Here is a 27855-nt window from a genome sequence, read left to right as displayed (position 1 = left end):
TGACACTGCAATAATGGTGGACAAAGTCAAATAACAACTGTTACATAAATGTTTGTATTTACACTTTATTTTTCCACCGTTCTAGAGATAAAATGTGTTATTGTATACAACAGTAATGTAAATCAATATATGATAGCCGTATCTGTAGCAACACCATGTAAATGTGATAGAAAGGGACCGCAAAGAAAACTCCAGAATCAACATGCAACAACCAAGAGATGCTTTGAATCTTATCTCTATTCTTCTGATAATTTGTGATGTGCATGTAAAATATCCCTAAAACATATTCCACATCTAAAAATCAATGCTGATGGCCTTGTTGGAAAAAAGTAGTAAAATAGCACAAGACAGAACCGGTGGTTCTGCTTTTGTTATTGCACGGTTACAAGTTCATCTTGTCATCTGCCCTCGTCATACAACATTTACCAGGATACCCACTTACCACCTGCATATGAGAGCATTTCAGGAGGGGCTGTAAGAGGCACAGGTGGTTGCCCAGAGCTGCAGGAAATCAAGAAGCTCTCTCACACTCTCATTCCTGTCAGCTTCATCTTCATCTTCATCGTGACCTTCATTCAGAGAAATTACTACTTTTGTGTTTGAGTCCTCGTCGACTAATTTCAGATGGCACATCTACACACAAGACTCATACAGTACCAGGAAATAAAAACAAATAAAAAATAATAAAAATAATGAAAATATCTCTCAGCCACATTTTGACAGAAGTGTGTAACTAAAGTACACTCATGTTTTGCCCAACAGATTCAGACTCAGATTCAGACACCTTTATTTATCCCACAAGGGGCAATTCATTTGCAGTTTCCCAGTGTGTACATCTACATACATGCATGCATTCGGTCATCAGTCAGTCATCAATCAATCTGTCAGGAATTAGCAAGGGACATAGGGAAAAGCCAGAACAGAAGAAATCAATAAAACCAGATAAGAGAAGCACAAAGCAAGACAGCACAAGACAGTGAAATGGTAAGAACAGCTATAAAACAATAAATAAGACAATGAGAATGCCATCCAACAGGCAGAAAACACATTGAAAAGTGGAGAGATTCATTATTATCTTTGGCCGAAGATGGATGGTAAATAGTAACACCTTGATATTCATGCTTGCATAGCTGCACAAAGTTCCTAGCATTTGTCAGTAGGGTCGTTATCGATGTCTTTATCAGGTGGCACAGTTTTCACCTTCGAGATGTGTATGTAAATAATTCTAACAAGTAACTACTTGCAAAGCAAATTACCCAAAGAAAATAAAATTCTGTTTCAAACAAGTATAACTCAAACAATGAAGTATTATATATCTCAAACGTTATTTGAAAGGACAATAAAACAACTTTTCAGGACTTACTTTAAAATTGTTGTCTAGGTCATTTTGGAACTTTGCTTTATTGGGGTGCAGATTGATATCCCTGAAAAAACAACATTTCTACCCTGGGGGCTTTTTGCAGAAAACAAAGGCATTCCTGCACAATGGCTTATTTTCAAAATTTGAGATGCTGTCACTTGCACTCATTAGGTTTAAACATGGTTCATTGTTCTATATTATATAAAAAGTGAAATGCATCAATCAGATGCAATACCTGGTAGTCAGAGCTACTTTGTCAAAAATGACAAAAACACAGCAGTGGTTTTAGTCATTAAGAGAACTGTGCACTGAGACCAGCAGCACCTATTTCAGTATTTAGCAGAACTATTACTTCATGTTTTTCCAAAAAGGCTACAGAATGCAGAATACATACATTTTCAGGGGTCCCGTTATTTGATTACTTTTATTTTCCAGCTTTGGGAACAAACATTGTTTGCTTGGCAGCATGTTCCACATGACTGGCTCTGCATTTCAAGCAACAATCAGAACACCAGTGAATTATCAGACAGCTATAATGATCACTGTTGTGCTGTGAAAACTGAGTCTGCCTTATGACAACGCTGCTGTTTTTTCTCATGATATACAGTATAAGCATGTTCTTTTTAAATCAGGTATTTCTCACTGTTGTGTTGTCAAACCTGTGTATCTACTAGCAAAGGTCTATTCTCTCATAATATCAGACGATGCTAAAGCAACACAAAGCAACCAGGAGATGCAAAATTACCACAAACATATGTAAAACAACAAATAGGATAAAGTCGTGTCTGTCCTTCCCTTGACAAGGTGGTTTTATATTCCACTTTAAGCTGTTAGTAAAGACACATGCTAGGGATTATTTTGACATTCTTCTGTGCCCCTCTGCTCATTGGTGGCCTCCATGTCAAATATCCCGGAAAACATAGCATATTTGTGTGTGTGTGTGTGTGTGTGTGTGTGTGTGTGTGTGTGTGTGTGTGTGTGTGTGTGTGTGTGTGTGTGTGTGTGTGCAGCAGCCCGGTTATATCTCTGAGTGTTCTGTTCAGTAATGTAATGGCTATACAGACAAGAAACTCATCCTGTGGAACTCTACAATAGTAATGTATTGTGACTTGGATAAGTAACTTTAATCTGATTAATCTGGTTTGGATATAGTAACGTCTTAGATTAGGCCGTGGTCCCACAGCACTTTTTGTGCCGGGACAGGTTTTCGTGTGGCCCCACTGAAAAAGTTGTAGATGGTATGGATAAAGCCGTGCCCACTGACTATGATTTTCCGTCACCCATCCGTTGAGGCACCTAGCACTGAGCAAGGGTCTCATAAGGATGAGCGACAACGCAGCTGTCTGCTAAGTGGTAGTGACGATCGTCACTCTCGACTTTCCAACAATATTTGAATATTTCATCGGCCGAAAACCCTCTCGTTGTTGTTTACATACGCAGTTTTGCGCTCACTGGTTGTTTTGTTAACTGGGTTTATTGAAACGTCGGCTTGCGACACATCACGGTCTAACGACAAGGTGCAGACGCTCCTCTCAGTAACAGGAGGAGGAGATTCAGCAGGAGCTGGACGCTGCTGTTCACAATGAGAAATTTAAGCTGTGTCACAGAGAAAGGAGGCTCAAGGCTTTACTTCAGCATTCTTCATCTGACATGTCCCCACATCGTTCCCAAAGCTGCCTACATTTTAACCGTACTTTCTGCGGTGGGACCGCGCGACAGAGTTGGGCCTGGGTGTGCTTTGCTGTAGTGTACCCTCCTGCCCCGCCCCGCCCCGCTCCAGCATGTACTACACGGTGGGACCACGGCTTTACAGTAGTCATAATAGAGTAACGCGTTACTGGCATCACTGGTGGTAACCCACCATATAGCAGAAGATTCTGGCCCAGTTAGTGTGGTTGAAAAGTCTGGATTCAGAAAACACACTTTACCGAAGATATAATCTGCTTGGTCGCAAATATTTTACAGGGAAAACTCTACCTGTGTTGTATATTCAAGTAAGAGAAAAAAAAGAAAAATGACAATTTCATGATTGTGCTGTTTAATAGCTACTGTTTTGGCTAAATTCACTTTGTTGTGATTTCCCCCTAATTGCATCCGAGTTAAATATTAGCATACATTAATGTAGTATGAACAAGAATGTTTTAATGTCTTAATGTAGACATAGAATCATCATACTAGTGTGATTGCATGCGTCAAAATGTTGATTTCAGGTTGAGGCAAAATATCGAGATATATATCACGTATCATGATATGGCCTAAGAATATCTAGATATTGTTAAAAGGCCCTATCGCCCAGCCCTATTTTCAATATAAGCCATTCAAGAAAGATAAGATATTTAAAAAATTTAACCAATTTGTCTTTTATAATCAATAACACTTCCTATAATGTTTCCAGGTTGCTGGTGTTTTACTTATTGTCTGTTGTCCTAATGGACATTTTCATGGTTAAAAAACAAAACAAAAAAAAGCGTTATTGTTGTTAAGTTTTGAAGAAGCAATACTTCGAGACATGTTGCTAGTTGAAACTTACATTGATATAATTTTCCCTCTTCATTTACAGAGACCAGATCGAAGTCAGACTGCAAGGAGGACGACATTTAGATTTGTTTATATTGTTCTCACAAACTAAAATAAGTGCTGTTACACGTGAAGTGTGAACAGGCTTGGAGGGTTAATAGTATTTCATGTGTGGTGACATTAAAGAAGTTAATGTCTTCTGCAGCTGCAAGTAGTCTCTGGTGGCCAGGGTTGCCAGATCTGACTGACAGTTTTCAGCCCCAAACCACATCCTCTGGAGAAAACCTTGTTAAACGCATTAACTGTTAACATGAGAAGACAGTACCGCACATACAAGCAAAGAGAGCAACTATATAATCAAGCAGCCAACACCTTGCTCAGGCAGGCTTTCCATACCTTGCTCCACACATACATGCTACAGTGCAAACACCAGGAATGCAGCACAAAGTTTTCAGAATTTTTTTTCCACAGCCAAGAAACTATAAGTACCTATATGTATCGTGCGACTTCGAATCAATAATGACAATGTTTGTTCTTTTGTTTTTCTATGAGCGCCTTTCCTGGGGCGCTGCTTGTTGCCTTGAAAACGAACCAAATGACGTCTGAATCCTGCGACTCCACTCTGCCACGTCACTATCAGGAGACTCGTGTTTGTTTTCCTCCCAGCTGCGTGAGCTGACTTTTCGGAGCTGTTGTGATTTTGTCCTATTCAACACACACTGGCAGCCGGAACAATGTCAACGCCTGAGGATTTCATGCACTTCCCGCTTAAGGCGTGGGAGAGAGTGATGTCGAAGGTGAAGAAAGCTGTTGTTTTCATGGATGACAAGTGCACCGAGGCTCTGCACTGGAGCGGAGGAGCCGCCGCGTTACTGGAGGCTGGAGCCAGAAATCTGAAGCAATTCTCAAGCTTCGAAGCCTGCACTGCCAACGAGCCGAAAGCTGTGTTTGTGGTGAGCACTTTGCTGAAGGGAAGAACGGTGGACATCATTAAAGACATCATCTCTCTCAGCCACTTCCAGTACTGTGTTGTCGTCACCGCCGTGCCTCACTCCGTCCACCTGCTCGCCAACAACGTGACGTCAGAGATGGAAGGAAGTCCTGTATTCGAGCAGTTTGAGGAGAAGCTCTGTGAGTGGATGGGAAACATGAACTACACGGCCGAGGTCACTCACGTCCCTGTGGTCTTCGCCGCTGTATCGCAGCAGCTCATTGTCACGCCTGCGTTTGCGCACCTGTTCCCGTTGCTCTTACCTGACCTCGAGACAATCAACTCAAAACGACCAGAGAAGAAGAGATTTGGAAATCTGACTGACCTGGACTTGCATTCTCTCCCTTTCGAACTGCAAATTGAAGTTAAATCTTTGGTTTCTTCATTAAATGTGATGTTTGAGGCCACGGGCACGAGGGAGGAGAGCTTTGCAGTTGGTCCAATGAGCCGCATCATCGCAGGGGAACTGGCCAATCATCCTCAAGCAAAAAACCGAAGGAAAACAGCCCCAAATAAAGCATCCATCATATTTCTGGACCGGACATTGGATCTCACAGGTGAAATCTCCAACTGTCTTTTTGTGTGACCGTTTGGCAATATGCAGAGGCTTCATCACGTCACAAATATAACCCTGCTCAGGCTTTATTCATAATCAAGTAACATTCTGCTGCAGTGTCAATGGACTCATGTTTGTTTAGCGCAATTATTAGTGCGAACACAACACAAATGTTACATGGCATGGCAATACATTTCTTCATTTTTCAATTGCAGGAGCTGTTGGACACCATGGCGACAACCTGGTGGAGAAGATTCTGACCATGCTCAGGCCTTTACCTGGTCACGTGACTGATGTGCAGGTGGACATGTTGGAGCTCACAAGTCTGAAGCAGACAAAGCACTCCCAGAACACCGTGGCCCCTGGCTGTCTTTCACAGACCCAGTGAGTGCATTTCATCTTTATTGTATTCACAATTTATTACACCTTTTCAAACCATCAGAATCAACTGCTGAGAATCAACAGTCTGTATGATAAGTAGGACTTCACCTTATCAATTTTTGAGCTGAAACAAAATTCTTTAAGATTTCTATGGTGCTTCTTTACCTTGATCTTTATCCGTCCATTTCGTATACCTGCACTATTAGACTTTTGGTTGTGGGTTTCGTCAACTGATCACAGCTATCATTAGGAGAGAGGCAGGTGACACCTTGGGCAGGTTGCTGGTGCATCACTGTGTTCACATTCACATTCACATGGACATTGACATCTGTTTGATGCTGCTAAAGGTTTGAGGTGCACGATTTCATCAGTGTACGAGTTGCTATTGTTCAACCAGAGTTCAGATTAATCGGACTGTTGGATTACAATTAAATATAATTATTTTTTTAATCGATATTAATGCCGTTTGATTTTTCATGAGCACACAGACTCAAGAAAGAACAAAATATATCTGCACTTAATTTGTTTATTTAACAACTTTAACAATTCATGTTAACAAAAACATTCTCTTTCAAAACAAACATTTATCCACATTATTGTGTTCCTGTTACTCTTTTTTCAGCCGCTACTAAGACAAACTAATTAGTTGACCTGGTTTGAGAGGAGAGCTGACCGCTTCTTATTTCCAATGTTGCTGCAACTGAGAACAGCGAGTCAGCAGAATCCCAGACTAACGTTCGCTTCATGCTAATGTGGTATTATAAGCTGGAAATGCTTCCGCGGAAAAAAAATAAATTCTTTCTCCAGAGTGTGCACGATACTTTATGTCAGTTGAGTGTCTTGGGTTGTTTTGTACTTGCATTTCACATCGAGAGGGCCAACGTGTTGTTTAGCGTCTGCCATCTCAACCAGCCAGTTTACAGGATTCACTGGAGATTAGTTCGCCTGAGACGGTAGGCCTACTTGGACATCCTGGCTGAAATGTGTTGACGGAAACATCAGAGACGTTTTAGGGATTTTGAGTCATTTCAATGGCTTAATTGCATTTACATTTTCTGTCAGATTAATCATGATGATACATTAATCCACATTTTGACAGCCCTACTTGTGACACAACCAGGATATACATCTTCACATACTTCTCCCACCTGGCCACACACATGCACAAACAAACGCTCACCAGCCACAGGTAAAACCCACTCCGATTTCTAAATGGCATGTCGGTTGGTGTTAGTTCAGTGGAGCTTGTCTCTGGTCTGGGTTGTGCTGATGAATCCAGCTTTGTCCCTTCAAGTTGTTGCTGCAGGAAACCAATTTGTGAAGAATAGTTATTGTGGATCGACCAGTCATGGGAGACCGTGGTGACTTTGTTGAATAGGGTAACAAATACTCAGTGTTTAGTGGACCTGCGGGGTATGGATGATTGTATTGGAGCCAGTTTAAGATCCTTGCAGATAGTATTGTTTGGGCTGGGGGTATTGTAGTAGGTTATGTGAGCAACAAGGGGCAGGCTGCACAGACTCTCAGGGTCAATTATGGGGCCAGCTGTCCTGGCACCAGTGGCCTCCTAAATGAACATCTTTGTTTTTTCCACAATATCTTGGTTCCTCAAACAAAACTGAGAAGCTTCTGGAAGAACATAGAACGTTTCATATTGTGAACTAGATGTTTGTACGACAGGCTTTTGTGCTGCCAGATCCAAGAAATGAGTTCATTTAAGGAAAGAAAAGCATTGAACATTTCAAAGGTTTGCTCTTGATTGTGAAATCCCCAGGGGGAACTACTCCTATAAAATACAATTTGGATTATATTACCTATTTTCCATTGTAATGTTCTCATTTTTCTCTGAAGATCATGTTACGTTGGTTTGTCCTCGTCTGCTGTAGACACTGTAAGAATTTAGTAAGACACAAGAAAAGGTTGATAGCATATGTTTGGGCTATGTGTAGGCTCTCTGGACTCATTCATTCAACGTGTTTATCACTATATCTAAACCAGGGTTTTCTATCAAATATTATTATTGTGTTTTTTTATATGGGTCCTTTTGGAACATTTTTTTTTTTTTTAATTCTGACTTGTCATGAACAGATATTAGCTTCCTGGTACAATATTCACAAGAATTGAAAACCTCCTTCCAGGACAACACATTTCCAATCAATTGAAGGAGAGTTCAGTAGTTAGGTGGTCTTGAACTTTCCCTCTTTTGAGGACCTCACACCCACAGGTAGGCAGTGTTGTAGTTCCACAGTTCATCCCTGTGGGAACATCTCAAACATTTGCAGAATACTAAAAAAGAAGGGAGGGGGGGGGGATTAAGATGCTCTGACCTTCTATTCATCATAATGATAAAAACACTTTACCAAGATCTTCATACTGGCCAAAATACATTTTGAGTGTATTTTTGTTGTGCTGTGTTTCTCCAAGTCTTAACAATCGGGTGAACAAGCTAAAACTATGACTACTTTTACAATCCTGAAATGAAAAATAAGCGATTCAGCAGTTGATATGGTGATGGATAAAAAGAGGAACATATTTCAGATGGTCATTGGTAAAAGTGTTGTGTTCTAAAAGCTCGTAGAAGCATTGCAATGGCTCTTCCAGGAATTGCCAGTAAATATGAGTGAACTTTCAGTCAAAGGCCTTATCTTACAACCTTAAGATGAACGTTTCAGAGCTGTGTACAAGCTCCAACAGGTGCTGATGCACCAATAATGTCAAAAAGTAGAGCTGTTAGTAATATGCAAGCAAATGCGATGGCTACACTTGTACTCAGTACGTGTCTGATCAAGGCAAGCCAGATCAGCAGGAGCTTTATTGCTTTTCCTACATCTGAGCAGATGGTTCAGTTGAACCTTATCACAGATGTTTGGGAGATTGAAGTGCTGCCGAGGCAGAGAGAAAGAAACCTAGAGTTCCTGATTTAGTTAACTGCTTTCAAGTGCACGGGTCACAATCAACGTTTCATGGCAATCACTTCAATATGTTTCAGTTGAAGCTCAGCAAATGCCTGTTTTAAGACGTGTACTGTTCTCATATTTACATTTTTCCAGGTTTTAGGAAAGGTGAACAAATGCACAATTCTACAACCCCAATTCCGAAATAGTTAGGACAAAGTGTAACTTGTGAATAAAATCAAAATGCAATCCATTTATTTACATTTTACACTTTGTCCCAACTATTTTGGAACTGGGGTTGTAGACGGGATTGTTGTTCTTGTATGATGTGAACTGTGCAAAGCACTAGGCCCTGTTGGCACTGTGTGCTTTGATTGTCTTTATAATGTTTCCTCCTATTGGACTTTTGTATGATGTTTCAGCTATTTTTAGCCTTGACCGCAAAGGACTTTGCTGGGTTTTGTTGCATAGACGAGCACAAACCTGTAGGTATTAGGTGTGAACCTAATTTGAGCCATTGGGTATTGTATGTCTCTCAGTAATTCCAGGATATTTTTTTAGATTACCGTGTCCTAAACATTCTGTGGGTGGTTGTAGTTTCTAGCTCTACAGGCGAGACCCCACACTTACTTTGCAATTATTTCCATATTGTCTTTTATAACCTGGTGTGAATTTTCCTTATCCTCCAACCCGACTTTTAGTCTGTGGTTTTAGTCATCATGCCAAAGACAAAGTACACTTTGAGTCAGTGAACACAGCCGTTCCTTGTGGAGGTGTGTTTTTTTCTTACTTTGCCCTTATAGATTTGTGTGTGTGTGTGTGTGTGTGTGTGTGTGTGTGTGTGTGTGTGTGTGTGTGTGTGTGTGTGTGTGTGTGTGTGTGTGTGTGTGTGTGTGTGTGTGTGTGTGTGTGTGTGTGTGTGTGTGTGTGTGTGTGTGTGTGTGTGTGTGTGTGTGTGTGTGTGTGTGTGTGTGTGTGTGTGTGTGTGTGTGTGTGTGTGTGTGTGTGTGTGTGTGTGTGTGTGTGTGTGTGTGTGTGTGTTTGCTGCGCTTGGCTTCACTGCGCCTTTTGATCCTGAGTTTGCGCACATGAACCCTCACTAGGGCACCAAGTTTCCCCTCCGTCTCAGGCCTGAACCCTGCAGCCCCGTCATTTGGCCGACTTGGGCCTCTACGCTGCGGTGGGAGTGTGTCCAGTGCGGGTAGAGCTGAGCATGGGTGGCCACGGTGCTCTGGATCGCTCTGTGACACTGCTGAGCGTAAGCCAGGCAAGAGTAACTGACCGCACCCTGCCAAGAGAAAACACTGCGAAGGCTCCTGAAATCTGCTTGGCAGATCCTGCACGCGCACCACCAGGAGGGAGGGAAAACACCTATTTCTGTCCCAGCTGGGAAACGTGAGCGTGAATGAAATGGCCTGCTGAGAGGAGTGCAGGCTGTATGGGAAAAGGAACTAAAACAGAATAGAGCAGAGTGGAAAGAATAAATGAGAGACAGCTGAGGACAGCTATTCCTGTTTTTACCTCGCCAAGAAAAAAGGAAGAGACAGAAAATGCTCATGTTCATCACATGGTTGTTTTTTACTGGCTGGAGATTGTTGTGCCATTCTATACTCAAACAGTGGCACAAACCAGAGTTTTACCTACATTGTTAGAAGACCTTGGACTCTTGAAAAGTGGCTTTTAATCCTGGACAAGCATTACCTTCTTTTTATGTATCTTGATGAAATCTTGGTTCTGGTAGTAGCTGGAGTTTCACATATTACTGTGGCCAAACAAGAAAAGTATGATGAATATGAGTTAGGCTGAAGTGAATTGCCAGTGTTCACGCAGAATGTGTTCTGGAAATAAAAGTTGCCATTATTGTAGAAAACAGCCTTTTTGTTTCACGATGAAAAGACAAGCCCAGAGAAACCAGCTCCATTTGTGTAGCTCATCACTGCAGTATAGAAGGGGGATCACACAGTAATAGTAACAGTATTTCAATGTCCTCTTTTATAAATGAGAATCAATTTTCAGGCTGATCTATGAATGTCTGTATGCAAGAGTAACACGCTGTCATTGCTTTTATCCTTCATCATGCTGATTTCAGACAAACAGCATCTGTTTGAAAACTAAATCACATATCAGTCAGATAGTATTGAAGATGGGAGTGATTTAGGGAGCTCACCTGTCTCTGTTGGCAACCGGTGATGTTGTCCCTGTCGTTCTCGGCATACATCAGTTTTCTCCTCCAGCGTCGAAATGATCAGTCAGTTAAGCAGATTACTCACACCTTTCTGTCTCGCACACTGTCTCTTGTTTTTTAGTTTTCACTATGGAACACACTCCTTGTGTAGAACATGAGCAAATTACCAAGTTGCTAAAACATAAAATGCTAAAAGTGGCACCGTACCTCCTTTGACACCCATCGGAGAAGAAAAGTCCAGTGTTCCCACACTTTCTACATGGTCTTATTCCACACCTCATCGAATATCAAATGTTCAGTCAACACATATGACGGTCTTTGATTTTGTTTGCTTTCTTTGCATTTTCAAATAGAATGCACTGTATTGTATTGTTCGAGGGCAACTGTTAGGATTTTGATGCCTGTAACATTGTGATTAATTGCAATCAGACAGAATCAGCCACCTAGAAATGACTGTGATGTATATGGTGTTATATAAATAAAGTTGAGTTGCGTTGAATCATTATAGAAAATCCTCATCAGTCCTGCCCAGTCACATTGTTACATGTAAAACATTTAGAATGCACTCAAAACATGTACATTGTGCCAGTTTATTCCATCTTAACTTAAAAATTTACAGAATCAAACGTTGCAAAGCAAAGCTTGTTGCCACTGCCAAGGTATTATTGTTTTATTATCCATCCATCCATCCATCCATCCATCCATCCATCCATCCATCCATCCATCCATCCATCCATCCATCCATCCATCCATACATCTTCTATCCCGCTTATCCAGTTGAGGGTTGCTGGAGCCAATCCCAGCATACTGTGGCCGAGGGCAGGATACACCCTACTTTAACAAAACAAGTTACTTGCTGCCCACAAGTGCAGCAACAAGACCAATGATCAATATTAAACAGGAACAAACTAACAAGGATGAACATGTAACTGAAAGAAAAGCTTCCTCTTCAGCTCTACCAATTCCAAAGCTTCCATGTGTCTGGTTCACTTGAGGCTCTGGAGTGGTTCATACACCTGTTTTGACATGTGGTAGTACAAGACTATTTATGGATTTCACGTCTCAGATCGCGGGAGTTCATTGTCAGGATACACAAAACTATTTCTTAAACACATCAATAAAAGATAGCGGCCAAGTGGAATCTCCTGTTCTGTCCGTTTTTGGTGTGTTTAATTTTTGGTGAGCCTCTCCCATCCTTTCCTCACTTCCTGCAGAGCTTCTCTCCCTCCTTTTCTCTCCATAAATCCACTGGGTCATTTGTCCCTCTTGCCAGAACACACAGACACTCAAGGCCAGATCTGGTTTTAGTCTTTTCTCCCCCTACCCAACTCCCATGTTATGTCCTGTGCTTCACAGGGATGTTTACAGGAAACGGACAATGTTTTGCACCCTATTAAACACGCTTGGTAAATGAACTCGCCATGGATTGAAACTGATGCTGCACGATTCTAATGACCTCGGTCTGGTATAGGTAGTATTCATTTTGGAAACTACACAAATCATCTGAAATATGAAATGGGAAGAAATTGCAGTCTGGTTTTGTCGTCTGTTGATTGTGAGGCTTTGATATTCTATCATATTGATAATTGCCACATTGATTGGAACTGGAGTTTGTTCATGAAAATTGTTATTTGAATGTGTTAACACATTCCAGGAAGTAATGTCGGGTATTTATTAACCTAAATCTGTTATCTCTAATAACTCAATGAACTATACTGTGCATCAGTCTCTTGTTAACTTGTAGATATCACTCTTACTAGATTTCTGACAACCATCCCTTTATAATTGAACTAAGTGTTAATTTATGATCTAAAAAAAATCAAAATGAATCTCCACATTTTTACTGGAGTTGCTTTTCAAAGTACGACTTCAGGTTATAAAAAGTTGTAATTTCAGTTCCTCCTTCAGATAAAAAGTACCATTTGAGAGAAAAGTATTGCTTGCTGGTTGTGGCTAGGTCGGTTCATGTTGACAAAAACATTTTATCCACATTAATGTTCCTTTTATTCCTTTTGCAGCCAGCTACGAAGACAAAGTAACTTGTTGACATTGTCCGAGAGGAGAGCTGACCGCTTCTGCTGCAGCTGAAAACAGTCAGCAGAACCACCGACTACACTATGCGTGACAATAATGTGTTAATTTAAGCTGGAAATGCTTCAGTGAAAAGAAACCTCCTTCCTGCAGTGTGTGTATAATAGTTTATGTCGGTCAACTGTTCCAGCTTGGGTTGTTTTATACTCAAACTTACCATTGAGAGGGCCAACGTGCCGTTTTGCATCTTTCATATTGAGTTGGTTCTGTTTGTCACTACCGGATCAAAAGCCCATTCAAGTAGACTTCCATGCGTGGCGGGAAGTCTACTTGGATAAACTGCCCAAAATGTGTTGTCAAACACTTTTCAGGGATTTTGAGTCATTCCAGTAAGTTAATGGCATTAAAAATTCTAATCAGATTAATCGTGATCATGGATTAATCCCCGTTAACGCGTCAGTAGTGACAACCCTACTTTTGAAGTGTTTTGAATTTCAAAAGATAAAATTCACAAATGAAAGCAGAATATTAAGAATATAGTCAAATTAATTAGTTAAAAATAAAAGGTTAAGTTGAAGTGTTGAGGAAATCATTTAAATTTCAAGGATGAAGATCAGTCATCCTAAGTCCATCTCAAGTAGCCACTGCAATCGCAAATGTTTCAACAGTAAAATATAAGCTCAGAGTTAGACATTCCAGGTAAATGTGTGTAAAACAGCTAAACAGCTGTAATTGGGCTAAACTGACCTTTTAGCAGTCATTGATGTGGTTTCACCAGTTTTACCAGTTTCATCAGTTATAACTATAAATACAGTGACTCACCTCTGAGTCAAGTCATGAACTCAGATAAAATTCTTTCACTGTTTGCTTACCAGTGCATGTGTGTTTAGGAGAGTTAGAATAAAGAAAATAAACACACACACACACACACACACACACACACACACACACACACACACACACACACACACACACACACACACACACAATGGACCGAATCACAAAGGGTAAAACAAAGAATCCTGAGTCAGAACGATTTGAGCCATTCTTTTCTGCTGCATCATTGACTTCCAGGAAAACTCCTCCTCCCTTTTTCCCTACAGTCATTAATGACTTGCATGGTAGGAGGTAATTTAATAGTTGCCTACTGTGTGTGTTTCTTTTAAAAGAAAATGTCTATTATTCTTCAAACTATGCATGGTATTTGATGCTAAAGTTACTCTTAATGGTATCCCCTCATTCTAAATCTAGTGGAACTTGTGTAGAGACAAACACACTCACACTTTCCAAACACAAGCCCGCTCAAACATTCAAGCAAATCAGAGAGCATGCACCACAGTGCTACACTCAAGTGCACGAGCGCCCCCTCTAGCTTTTCAGCAGCCTTTTCAGCAGGCAGGGACAACACAAGCTTCATACACAGCCACATCGATGGGCCAACCCCCCCCCCCCCCCCCCCCCCCCCCCAATGACCCGCCCTCCCCATCGTCTCCGTAGTAAAGCAGTTACTCAACAAGTTTTCTGTCTTGTTATGGACCCTGTCTCGCACCCTGTCAACATTAACCTCGCCCCTCAGTCCAGCTCAAGCCCCAACTATCGTCCGACCAAATGGCCTGGGTAAATTATCGGGGGAGGGAATGTGGTGTTGCACAGAGTGGGCTGGATTTAGTGTGGGTGTAGGGGGATGCTGGGCAGGCGAAAAGCCAAATGAGAACCATATTTCTTTTCTAGTAGACCTCTGGTTTCCAAAAACACACACATTATTGTGTACTGACATATACAGATGCAAACACCCTCAAACTCATGAACATCATCCACAAACACATATGGCCTGGTCAAGTCATAGCATTGGTATTTCAGAAATGATAAGAATGTTAGAGTTTCTGATTTGCATAATTGCAGCAGGTCTGAGACGCCATCATGTGCACAGGAGGTGTTTTTCTGAAAAGGAGATGCTTTCATGCAACAGTACCTTATCTGATCACAACTATTATACAATGTAAACCACATATTTAGAAGCTATGGCACAGCCTATGCAAACCAAGAGAATGTTATTGAATAGTGTTTTCAGTTTCTTTTTATATTTGTTTCAGTCCAATTTTTTTCATCCTTCTTCTTCTTCTTCCACGTTTGTCTTTGTCTAAGTTGTATTTCTTGGTCTTTGTGTCTAGTTCTACTGTGAGGAAGGCGGGCGTCCCATTGTGAGCCCCTCTGCTCCCCATCTTGCCCCAGCCCAGGGTCTGGAACACATTACATCTGATATTAAACACATGGCAGCAGTTAGAGAGCAGAAAAGGCGAGAGAAGAAAAAGAAAAGCCTTGGAAAAAAAAATACGAGAAGGAAAAGAAAAACAGAGCAGAGCATTTGTCATCGAAGTCCCGCCTACCTACCCTTTCTCTGTCCTTAGTCCATTTTCAGTTTTGTGTTCGTTTTCTTTTCAGTTTCTAGTTACTCTTGAGAGTATGGAAAGGATCATGTTGGCACATCTGACTTGCTGTCAAAAGTACAGAGTGTCAGCGCTTTAAACAAGAAGAGGAGTGCAGCAAGGACACAGGTCTTTAGCGTGACTGCTCCAAATCAGAGCTCCAGTTCCTTTTAGAAGAAATATTGTCTCTGTCTGTACACATAATGATGAAGTAGCTACGGTGATGCTCAGGATCTTTCTTCACTCAAGAATATGAAGCTTGTAGTACTTGCAGCAGATGGTAGAAGTCTTACAAACATGCCTTGTTGTCTGTCTCCCATTAGAGACGTGGATCAGTGTGTTCCGTAAGCTGGTGGAAAATGAGACAAGGGACTGAGAGATGTGCCCTAAGATGGCATCAACAGGAGTCTTGGTCTCCAGACTTTTTTGATTTGCCACTGATGTCAGGACACCACCAATCAGTCTGGAGGAATGTTGGCACACTAGATGTTTTTAGGTGGATTGAGAACACTCCTAATGTTCCCTCTGCTAATTTCATCTTTTTCCTGTGAGGGGTCCCGCGGGGGAGTCGCCGCTCCCCCACCACTCAGATCTCTGTCACACCGATACAAGTGTTCAATCTTGTTAATGTGGTCTTTTTGTGTTTTCGCTGAGAGGCCTGTGTCCTCTGAGCAAACAGGCAGCAGCAGTGACAGGAGCTCTTCTTATTAGAGTTGAAAAGTCCCTCCTTTAGTTTTAACCTCATGACGTAACTTACCTCTTTGATTGTTCTGTCTATCAGGTCATCTGCTGCAAGGCCACTGTGGGAAGCCATGCTGACCAGTAAACATAAAGAGGGGGTGATGGAGATCCGTCGGCATCTGGTGGAAGCAGCCAGTAAGGAGAAGCTTCCAATCAAGATGAGCATGGGTAAGAATCAGAGGTTCACAAGTGGAGGAAATCTCATATCGAGTTTCCCTCAAATAAGATACTGATGTGTAGAAAAGACAGATATATAAAACATGAACAACAACAACCGTGTCATGTAAGAGCATGGTGACTTACTCTGTGTTTTCTGGTGTTTGTGTTTGTCTGTGTCTGTATTGTAGTCTTAGAGAGCAGACCCATAGCGCCCCCTACTGAAATCTGGGTCCTCTGTCTTTGTCCATGTGGCCACAGAGGAAATCTGAACCACATGTTGCCTCTGTGACACACACACACACACACACACACACACACACACACACACACACACACACACACACACACACACACACACACACACACACACTTGCGTGCACACAAGCTGCTTTTGAAAACTTTTGTTGTTTGGTAATGAGGCAAAGTCGTCTGAAGTGAGGAGTAAAACTGTGTGTAAGCACACAAAAGATAAAGTAAAGGCGAGCTCTGGTTTACACTGTCTTTGTACACATTGGCTTTCATGCTACCATTCGACATACAGGGCAAGTATATGTAACACACACACACACACACACACACACACACACACACACACAATATGCAGGTGAGCATCTGGCAGAAATGAGACGTTTAAGGGGAGGGGTTGAATGAACCCTTAGCTCCTATAATCTATGAGGTAAGGAAAGTCTTGTGTCTCATAACAGGCAGATCATAATATGTTGACGCACACGCGTGTGTGTGGTGGTTTTTCTTTCAGATATTTATGTTTCTCCTCTGTTGCTGCTAATGACATTAAGAGCACCACTGTGTGTGTGTGTGTTGCTGTAAAGTGCCTCTGTGTGCAGATTGACGTCTTGTTGACTTTATGTCTTTGCTGAGCAAGAGAGAAAATGAGAATGGTTCAGAGAGAAGGGGCATCTGTAACACCCCTCACACACTGACCCTTTATACCGACTGGCAGCGGACCAGACTCCATGAAAACTCCATGGGCTCCCAGTGAACCCCCCACCCCCCAAACAGTTCCCATTTTGCCCACCATAGTACCGGCAGAGTTCTCAGTCCATCACACGCCTCTCATATGAGACCAAGTAACACAAAACACGTTGCATTAATATCTATTTGCTTTCTCAGTGGACATTTGCTCTGTAGGAGAGTAACATTTTCCACTCCCCCCCGGGTATATTCCGGCTTTGGTAGGTTTATTCAGATCAGGAGGGTAAATACTGTATCAGTGGACTACGGGTTCTCCATTCTCACATGCAGACTGACCCAACTTCGCTTCTTCTCTTCTCCACGTGATAAGATCATCCAGAGACACAAAGGAATATAATAATAATACATTTTAGTATTCTGTCCAGGTGATTCATTTTAGTGGTTATTCCTGGTAATGAGAATGTTACTAATCTTACTGTAGGTGATAATTATAATGTGTATTGTAATGTTGTTTTCCTGCTTGTTACGTTGTTTGTATAATTTATTGCACAATATCTTTTTTATATTCTGTATGAATTTTATGAAACCAGGTGATAAATTGTAATGGTTATTGCTAATGTTATTAATTTCTTTTTTAGGCTGTATTTGTAATATGTATTATAAAGTTGTCGGCCTGCCTGGGGACTGCAGATGGAAACGGGTCATGGCTAAATCTGGTACAAAGCATCTTTTCTGTGAGATTAATGTTTTCTGTACATGGTCCCTGAAAAATAAACAAATAAGCTAAACAAAACTGCAATATTAGGTTATACCATCATGTTTCTCACAACACAATAAGATGATGAAATTCTCTCATGGTGTTTGTGTGTATAGAAATGTCCAATCCCTGTTTGTGCAGTTCACTGTTTGTCTTGTGTTTTTGCACTTAGCACAGAATTAGTCACACAGTTTTAAATTCATCATCTGTAAACACGCCTTTATCTCTCAGTCTGCTTGTCTACACACATGTATGCGTGTGCACGTCTAAAGATTATATGGTTTATGTTTGTGCTGTGTGCACTGATACTGCAGCAAGGTAAATGAGATGTGTTGACAGGGCCATTCTCACCGTGGTGTAGCCTGGGCTTTTAACAGAGAGAGCAACTGGGACAGGGACCCTCGAGGCCCGAGGTTAGAGACCCCTGATCTAAGTCAACTGGTGGGCGAGTTCGAAGCTCACAGGCCGCCTGAAGGGGGCAGCAACGCAACGTTGTTTACTCTCCCATCAAGAGAAGAAGAGACTCGACTTCCGGGTTTTCCGGCAAATCAAACTTCAAATAAAGAATTACGGTCGTATTTTATTTCCCGATTTCCTTTTAAAGAAACGCATATCGGGAAACAACCTGATTCTGTTTTTTTGTAAAATCAAAAAACGGGAGACGGCTCGTCTCACATTTTTCATTTTCCAATATCAAATCGAAAAACGGAAATCGGATGGTTTCCAGTTTTTTGTTTTCCGACATTAAAATGAAAATTGAATGGCCGGAAGGTACACGGACCAATAACGTTTTGGGGATATGAGAGGGGGATCTGAAGAAGTGATGTAATGTCACCATGGTTTCAATTATCTTTTCATTTTTCACCGTATGTTCTTTTATAGTCGTAACTGAAAATGTTGTTTTTGTTGTCGTGAGGAGGTCTTTATAGTTGTAAATCATAAATCACTTTTTGATGTGATGTACTTTATATTTCAAGATCAAACATGAAAAAGATTGACATTTTGAATAGGCAAATGGAAAAACAGTTATTTGGATTTTTATTGTCTTTTAGGAGCGAGAGAGAGTCGGTGGACTTCTCTGCATTAGGTGGACGACGCACGCACGCACACACACACGCACGCACACACACACGCACACACACACGCACGCACACACACTGCGGCTTATAGTCAAGTGCAGCCTATATATGTCCTTTTTTTTCTTTTTAAATTTTGCAGGTGAGGCTTATATTCAGGTGCGCTCAATAGTCCGGAAAATACGGTATATAAGAGAAGTCAAAACCCATTCAGTTTAAAATCCAAAAACCTCAAACCAGCACTCATGAATTTCTTTTTACGTAAACCGTTCAAGTTAAGTAAACTACAATACAAGAGAATGTCCAAAACACGATCAGACTAAGCTCACTCACTGACATTTTGTCACAAAAAAACCATGAAAAATTCCTAATAAGTCAAAGAGTTTCAAGTGAGAAGGAACAACAGATAAAAGCTTTTCCCACTAACGGGAACGACAAACGGCAGTTGAATGATGCGGCAGCCTATGTTGTAATGTACAGTAAAATCCTGAAGGGACGCAACATGTATCCACAAATAGAAGTTTCAGGATGTTCCTCCTCCTGAAGTGCAGAAATGAAAGTTTCTTAGCCTTCCTTATGAGTCCGTCCAGCTGCTGAAGCAGGTCATCACTCGGCTCCACGCTGACATCAGACATCACTTAGCCTCTGAGTAACCCTCTGCACCTAGAATTCAACTCATCTTCCAGTAAAGGGACTAAACCATTCTTGGCCTCTGCCCCTTTTTGCATTGTTGAAGACTTTGATCACAGCCTAGTTTCAGTTGACACGTCTGCACATCAGGCTGAGATGGACACCAGCTCAAATAGTTTATAGCAGGAGACTGAATATGTCCTTTTGTTTTATGACCAGTGTTGTTATAAATGTACAAAGAAATAGAGTGAAATGGCCAAAAGGTCCAGACTTCTTTAAAAAATCCTATATTCAGAGCAATAGAAATTACATTTCGTGTATTCCAGACATGACTTCAGATATAATTATAGTAAAACATATACATATACAGAGATGTATTGAACTTACCAATAGGAATATTCATATGATGTGTGACTTGATACAGATATCATGACTTACTACATATACTTCTGATAGTTCTTAGTCACAGCCAGCAGAAGGTTAATCTTCAAAAGAATTTATATTTAAAGTACACTAATGTGTTCTTTATTAACTTCTTGATCAAATCCAAATGATGAAAGTGTAATGGACTACTCCCCTAAAGCACAAGTGCAGTGTGTTCCTAAGATGGTTATCCGTCATAAATCTTTTACAGCATCTCTTCTCTCCTGGCTCAAGATGGTGGACTTGTCGTAGACTGAGAGGGTTTCACAGACGGCTGTTGTCTGTCTGGCAGCCTAACACGACCTTAGATAATCTCCTGACAGTTGTTCAGTCAATCACATTGATATTCTTGTGTATTGACTTACAACATTTTATCAGTGGAGGATGATATTGTGTAGTCAAACTTGATGGAATACATACGCTTGGTAAATTCATTCTGCACAATGGAGTGTGTACTTTACATAAATGATTGCTAATCCTACAGAGGAGCATTCACGTGTACTTATTGTTTACTTGTGTATTACCTTCTCAGGTTGGTTCCAATTCTATTCTTAGAGCAAGCTCTCAGCTGACATACCAGCTCTCTGCGATTGATTCAGCATCTGGCAGCAAGATGCCTTGAGGAATCACAACTGTTTTGAAGGAAGTTTAGTGACATAGATAGGAGCTGGGCCAGGACTGTTTCATTGTGTAATGGAGCGGAGGCTTTTGTGTGGCTTTTTTAGCCTAAGTGCTTTTTTTTCTTTCTTTTTGAACTTCTTCCAATGTCTTACATTTTCTCACTCCTCCTCATGTGGTCTGCTCTAGCTGTAAAATCTGATTGCATTTGGCCCAGAGTGCACCATTTCATTTTCGACTGCCTATTCTTGGGTGAAATTATGCTTGGGACCCGCTTTGGACAAATTTTCTGGTTCTTTGCTAAATTATGGTTGGCACATCAAGCTGAGAGAACCTCAGTTACACTGCCAGGCTTTCTGTGGCTGGTTATGTTCACAATAGAGCTTTTTCAGGATTCTGAATGTATCTTGCCCGAAGTTTATTCTTCAAAATGACTTTAATTTCAGCACGAAATTCAAATCCACTTTGTAGGTACTTGCTTTATTTTGGTTTTAAGTGCTGCAAAACACACTACCTCTTTCAGTTCCATTTGGAAAATAAGTTTTCCCAACAGGTGGGACTGCAGAAACGTATCACTTTTTGTGTTTGTTGATCAGATACTGAGAAAATGACCAAATAATAGGTTCCTTTGACTGTGTTTTCCCTTTTTTCCCTCTGAAATATATGAATCCTGATCCATAGATCTTTCCATCTATTTCCATGTGTTTCTTTCCATTTTGAGTACCATGTCTTTTTTATTATGTTTCATTTCTGTAGTTTTCTGCTCAGTTTTTATCTGTCCTGTCTGTCTCTCCTCTAGTCATGTGTTTGGCCTCACTAAAGAAAACACTGGCAATGTAGTCCAACAGGAAATACTCCCACATCTGGTGCTGGTTCAGAACATCAACATGAAGAAGTGGGCTTTATGGAGAGTTAATGTGTGCCCTCTCTCTATCCCAGCCCCTGACACAGCCCCTCGTTCCTCTGGCCCCACCCCCCTCTCAGCTTTTATATCTCTCACACTGCTTTTCCTGGGGCTCTGTGGATCTTTATGGGACGAGGTCCAGAGGGTCCAAAACTGTGTGAGCAGTCTGGCCTCTATAAGTGATCCGAGAAAACCTCTGCTTTCTATTTATTAGTCACACTTAAGACTGGCTCTCTGGAGCTCTTATCAGTTCTAATCACACACACACACACACACACACACACACACACACACACACACACACACACACACACACACACACACACACACACACACACACACACACACACAGTTTAGTGACATGTCTCAACATATGACAGCTTTTGCTTTGTCTAATCCAGTGAGCCTTTTTGCTCGTTAAGATAATATTATGGTTTGCAGTCATTATCTGCTCCAAGCTGAGTGTGTAATAGTTTTTAAAAAGGCAGCTTTTTGTTGGGAAAAGCTTGTCTGTAATACTGTTAGCATGGTCAAGTCTTCTCAACACTTCCAGTCTGTGTGTGCTCAACAGACAGCGTGTACTTTGTATAATACATAACAATACTGATTGATGTGTTAGTGATGGCTCCAAATTAAAAGAAAATTCCCAGGACAATGACATATCCTCTCAACCCATCTTCTTCCTCTTCTCCTATTTCTCCTCATAGGCCGTGTGACCCCTGAGCAGCTGTGCTCGTATATGCAGCTGTTTCGGAGCAGTTGGGGGGCGCTAGAAAGTCACTGTGGAGTTCTCCAGCTGGGCCTGGCCACTGCCCAGACACTCCGCCACCCCTACCTGCCCCGTTGGGATGCTTGCCTCGCTTTCGAGAGGCTGCTGCTGCAGGTGTGTGCTCATCTTGAATAAACTGATTAACCAGGTGTGTTTCAAGCATTAAACACTACAGAATTGACTTTCAAAAGAGGGGTATTTAATGCTATTTTCCATATAAAGATTGTGGTTCTGTGTGTACTATGACATTGAATCCTGGCGGCGCCACTGTCTGCGCCAATATTTGAAAGTACTGACACATTCAAATTAACTTTTAAAATGCAACGAAGTAGCTTTTATCGCCAAGAAATGCAATGCAATTTTCAAACAAAACAAAACATTACGGTGACGGCGCACCAGGCAGAGACAAAAATGTTGTACTTTTCTTTCACACCTTCAAAATAATTGTACGCATGGTGCATCCAGGATTCTGGCTGGCGGCGCTACTGGACACAGATGCCAATTTCTTTTAGCTATTTGGTTTCAAGTAAAAATGGTTCATAATCAAAATTAGTAAAGGAGCAGAGGAACAATATTGTGAACACATAGCAAACTGGGGTCCCATCAAAGTTTAGGCAGATAAAGTTTACTTTCAATGTGGACACCAAACAAAGTGGGTTGCAGTAAAACCTGTGATGTAGGGACGCCCTAAAAATCCAACGGAAAGTGTCTCCTGAAGACAGGTGTCCTCTCTTCGGAGGGACGGGTCATGAGGACAAATTGTAGGACCAGTTGATATTGAACGAACCAAACATCAAGTATACTATTATTATTTAAAAGCACATAACTGAACCAATACAAAGATGTATACAATATATATATATATATATATATATATATAAGATGTATACAAAATAATTATTAGATAAGATTTAATTTACTTCAGGGACCACATACAGTCCAGTTTCATCTTAAGTGGACCAGACTGGTAAAATATTGCTATAATAACATTAAAATATTACATATTACACTTAAAAGGTTTTCTTTGTTGTGCTCACAGTTTATGTAATGAAATTATCTATATTTTTGCAAGATCAAACTGTCGGTACAATCTCAACATAAAGTCCATTTTAATGAAACATTCTGGTGCAAAATACAATGAAATGTAAAAACAAAACTTGTATAAACCCTCTCTAAGCTCCTTGTTTGGTGGGACCAGATTGGAGCCTCTTGGTTGGTTTTGGCCCGCGGGCCTTATGTTCTCTGCTGTAAAGGGAAAGTGAAACTTTAGTACGCGTGACATCAGAATCGTCGTCCACCCTGCGCTCGGCTCCGACCCTCTTCGGTCGACCGTGCGATCTGTGAGCGCCGACTGCTCATGTGCCAGAGCGACTGGACGCTTGTGTGAGGAGATCCTCCGACTCCCCGTCTGAACAATCACAATTTAAAAGCAAATGAAGAGCCAGAGGCTCAGAACTCCTGAAGTGAAACAGAAACTACTTGAGGAAAGGTGGAGACCGCCGGGCTGCAGAAAGGGAGATATTTTCAGGATCGTTACGTTGCGTCATGGAACGTTAAGGAAGTGAACCCAGAGTGTAGTATGGATGCAATGGTGGAGCACCTGAGCCTGAATATTCCAATAATCAGGTCCAGCCCGAGTATATTGGCCGTTTCAGTGTCGCTCAGCTTGAAATTGACCAGGGAAACCTGTCTGTTGTCCTCGTCAGGCAGGTTGTCCTCACTACGGTGTGTTAACAGGTAAATATGTGTCCGTGCACAGTGACTTGTCCACCCGTTACAGGGTGTCGCTCTTACCGGGTCCGCTTGTCAGAGGTTCTACTGTATTTTTGAAAGTCCTTTTGTAAGCTGTAATAAGAAATACAAAGTATATTCTGTCAACTTCTAATCAAGTTGGCAATTATTTTTCCCATCCCTGCTCTCAGTAAATATTTTATTGCCAATGCTCAGCAGGTAAGTGGGTGTTTGTGGCTTGCTGGATGGTGGGCAGAATGTTGTGTTAAGCTGACAGCGACGAGAAAAAAAGCAGATTCCTCCAGTTCATAAACAAGGTCAGTTGTGTTTGTAGTGAAAACATTTGGATCCTGTAAACAGAGCAGAAATGCCAGATTTCCATCGTGTTGTTTAAAGGCGAATGTAGAAGCGGGAGAGTTTGGTTTTACAGAGGTGGGCAGTGACTGATGTACTCATGTGTTTGACTCCATAAAGGTCAGCGAGCTTATCTGTTGGTGAGACAGACAGAGAAGACAAGTAGGAGGTGGAGCAGGGAAAATAAATCAAAACCTAGAGCAAACTCGGTCATCATTTGCTCAACTCTCATTTCAACTCTCAGCAGCGATCAGCATGTTTGATGTACTCTCTAACATCCAAAGCTGAATGGCGTCGAACTAAGAACTGATGCTGAATTCCCCACAATTTTTACATTGAGTCTTGGTATTTTCCTTCAGCCTTAAAGCACGACAGCAGAGTATTTAGGAACTTATTAAAATAAATCACGGAAAAATAAAACAAGCTTGCAGCTATGCCCAATGCCAAATTGGAATTTGAAAAAAAGCTCATGAGCCTCAGTCCTCAGCTGGGTCCATCACTTGTTTATTAAATGAAAGAAGAAGACTTTCGGGCTTACAGTTCCAGTATCCATTTACTTGGTGACTCCACTTTGATCCACCCCCTTGGTCCTCTACCATACCTGGATAATTCGAAACAAGTCCTTTAACTTTTGAAGTGATTTTGTCTTTAAATGGGACTGGGTCTCCTACAATTAATATGGTAAATATGTCAATAACAGTTGGTTTTAACTTTATTTTATATATATATATATATATAAAATATAAATAATAAAACATCTGTCCTGAGTTCAAAATGAAATGTTTTGAAAATCAAATCTCACAATCAGCCCTTGAGTGTAATGTTAGGGTTCATGTTTGCAATCCAAATGAAGCCTGAGGTTTATTGAGGTATTAAGGGAAATGAGCTGTGTGTCCTCTGTGCCCCCTATATTCACTTAATTTCAATGTGAGTTTTTTTTGCTTTGGCACAACATGGACAGAGAAAAGTTAATTACACTTGAACATGGTGGGGTGAAATGCCTTTCAGCTCTGCCTTGTGGTGGGGAAGTGTTTGCTCTGCCTGAGTGTGTGAGGGCTGCTGTGTGGGTATGGCTGGCCAGGGCTAGACTGTCCACCACTAGGAAGACACTGCAGGTTCAGTCCGTCCAGCTCCTCTGTGGTGCACCAGAGCCTTGGAGCACACAGTAGCTGGACTGAGGCAAGGGGCCATCAAGTTCAAGGCCGAAGCAGCTTCACCTGACGTAGGTTCATGGGAGTAAAGGGCCAATGTCTGATGGTCGATGAAAAACACTGAACAGGCCACGAGGCCAAGTCAAGTTCAAGGCTTTTCTTGGACTTGCAAAATATATTTTCGATGAGCTAGTTTTGTTACGACCCCGGCTAGCTCAGTAGGTAGAGCATGAGACTCACAATCTCAAGGTATTGGGTCATGTCCCACGCCGGGCGCCACCTTCCCATGGGCTCACCACCCGCAGGAAAGGTTCTTAATCGGTGCAAAGTGATCTGGGTGACGGTGCTCAGACTGCCACCCCCGCGACCTGGAAACGATTCAGTAGGAGAGGATGGATGGATGGATAGTTTTGTTACCTGTTGTTTGTTTCCCCTTCCCAATGTCTGGGTTGGAAGTAGACACACCCACTATCTCCAACACATTAACACAAGTCTTCAAAATAACAACAATGGACATGTGAAAATCTAATTTTGACAATCCCAAACAGGCTAGCCTCAGGCCCCCCCAAGGGGATCCTGGATCCCCGGAGCTCAGTCTTTGGTGTTGAGGCAACGTTTCACTATCCTGTAACATGCAATATGTTTTTCAGGAAATATTCTCAGCTTTCACAGACTTAACATTGCAATCTAAACTTAAAAGGCAGTGGCAACTGCTGTGGTTATTGTCGTATCTAGTCTGTAGACTGTTTCAATGTGATTCTTAATATTACTACTGCCACTCAGTAGATTACCACCTACATGTAGCTTTATTTATGCACAATATTCTCTGCTTCCACCATCTGCCTGCACCTATATCTCACCCTCATTGCTGCTCCAAGGCCTGGCTGTCTAGCATGTGACTGGGTTTTCTTCTGAATGGATCAGATTGAGACGACTTGGTTGGACTCCAGTCCGCAGTTCCAGAATGTGTATGCTAGACATGCTTAATGTCTGACAGGGACGCCCCGGCCAAGACTAAATTTAACAGACTTTCTCTTTCACCACTTCCCAGAACATCACAGGCATACTACTTTACCTTCCCATCAGCTGCCTGGCCAGAGCTTCTGCCTCACCAGATTAAACCTGCTGCTAGTCTTGCACATCCATTCCAGAGAACCGAGACCCATAATATGTTGCACCACAATAATAATAGTATATAATATATATTATTTTTTGATGTGGGGGAGGATGGAAGACTTTTTTAAGATCAGTATTGTCTCCTACTGTTGATTGGCCTATCACATCTGTAAATATGGTGGCGATGACAGCGCTGCAGCAGAAAGGAGGTAACCTTTCTCACCCTGGCCTGTTGCTTTACCCTTTTGGGATTACAAGGGCACTCCTCTGAAAACATTGGAGCTCAGAGTTATTACTGGTCACAATGCAGCTCGGACAGAAAGCTGCACTCGGCTGTATGTCCCCGCCTCCCATGGGTCACTCAAACAGGCTGCCTGGTCCTTATCCAAGTCTCTGTTCTGTTTGTATTTAAGTCTTAATTATTGTAGATATGAGTTAATGTTGAGGTGATATTTTAAACCCAATGGTGTGGATGATAATTTACAGAAATGCAACACCACCATAGCGATAAATAAGTGGGAAGCGGGTCTTAATGGCTCTATGAGTGTTGAAGGTCGCCGACCCCTGGTCTATCCTTGTTATTTTAATAGCTAAAAAAAATCTGCAGTAATTTCAAATGTGTAGAAATTGGGGCGAAAATATGATTATGATCAAAATGTATAAAATAAATAATGTATACACAAGGCATGACAGTTTGTTGACATCTATAATAATAATAATGAGATAATCATCACCACACCTATACAAGTAGACCAAAGTAAAAAATTTGGATGATGATGAAGATGTTTTAAGAGCTGTCACCAATTTGGATCACACCTATTGAACTTCACCTCTAGCGATCGATTGCATTAATAGTCATTTTATGATTTAGTGCACTTGCGAAATAGTAGCTCATGATATATATTTTGATTACGGCTGCTATTTTATTGTTATTTCTGAGTTAAAAATTGAATAACAAACTTGAGTGTGGTAGTTTTGGAATGATAGCTCATGCTTTTAGGGTCCTGGAAAGGTTTTTTGCCTGTACTTCTGTACTTCAGGCGCTCATTTGCAAATATTTCAACACACTGGCTGTAAATCAACAAATTGCTTTGCTGCACATTTATCAAAAAAAAGGGTCCAGAGACAATAAATTGCTAATGTTTTGCTCTG

The 27855-nt window shown here is 41.4% G+C and overlaps 1 protein-coding gene across 1 annotated transcript in view; it reads left to right on the top strand.

Annotated features, from left to right (window-relative positions):
- The first annotated feature begins 4496 nt into the window (after nt 1–4496).
- Nucleotides 4497–27855, top strand: part of scfd2 (sec1 family domain containing 2) — a 118117-nt gene continuing 94758 nt past the window's right edge. The window contains exons 1-4 of the mRNA XM_080473041.1: nt 4497–5425; nt 5640–5808; nt 16123–16250; nt 22290–22465. Of these exons, the coding sequence (XP_080329167.1) occupies nt 4612–5425; nt 5640–5808; nt 16123–16250; nt 22290–22465 (1287 nt within the window). The 5' untranslated portion in view covers nt 4497–4611. The remainder of the gene's footprint in view (nt 5426–5639; nt 5809–16122; nt 16251–22289; nt 22466–27855) is intronic.

The sequence above is a fragment of the Lipophrys pholis genome (assembly GCF_963383615.2).
Source record: "Lipophrys pholis genome assembly, chromosome: 10".
Taxonomy (NCBI): domain Eukaryota; kingdom Metazoa; phylum Chordata; class Actinopteri; order Blenniiformes; family Blenniidae; genus Lipophrys; species Lipophrys pholis.
The sequence above is the reverse complement of the archived record's forward strand: the minus strand, read 5'-3'. Positions and strand labels throughout refer to the sequence as shown.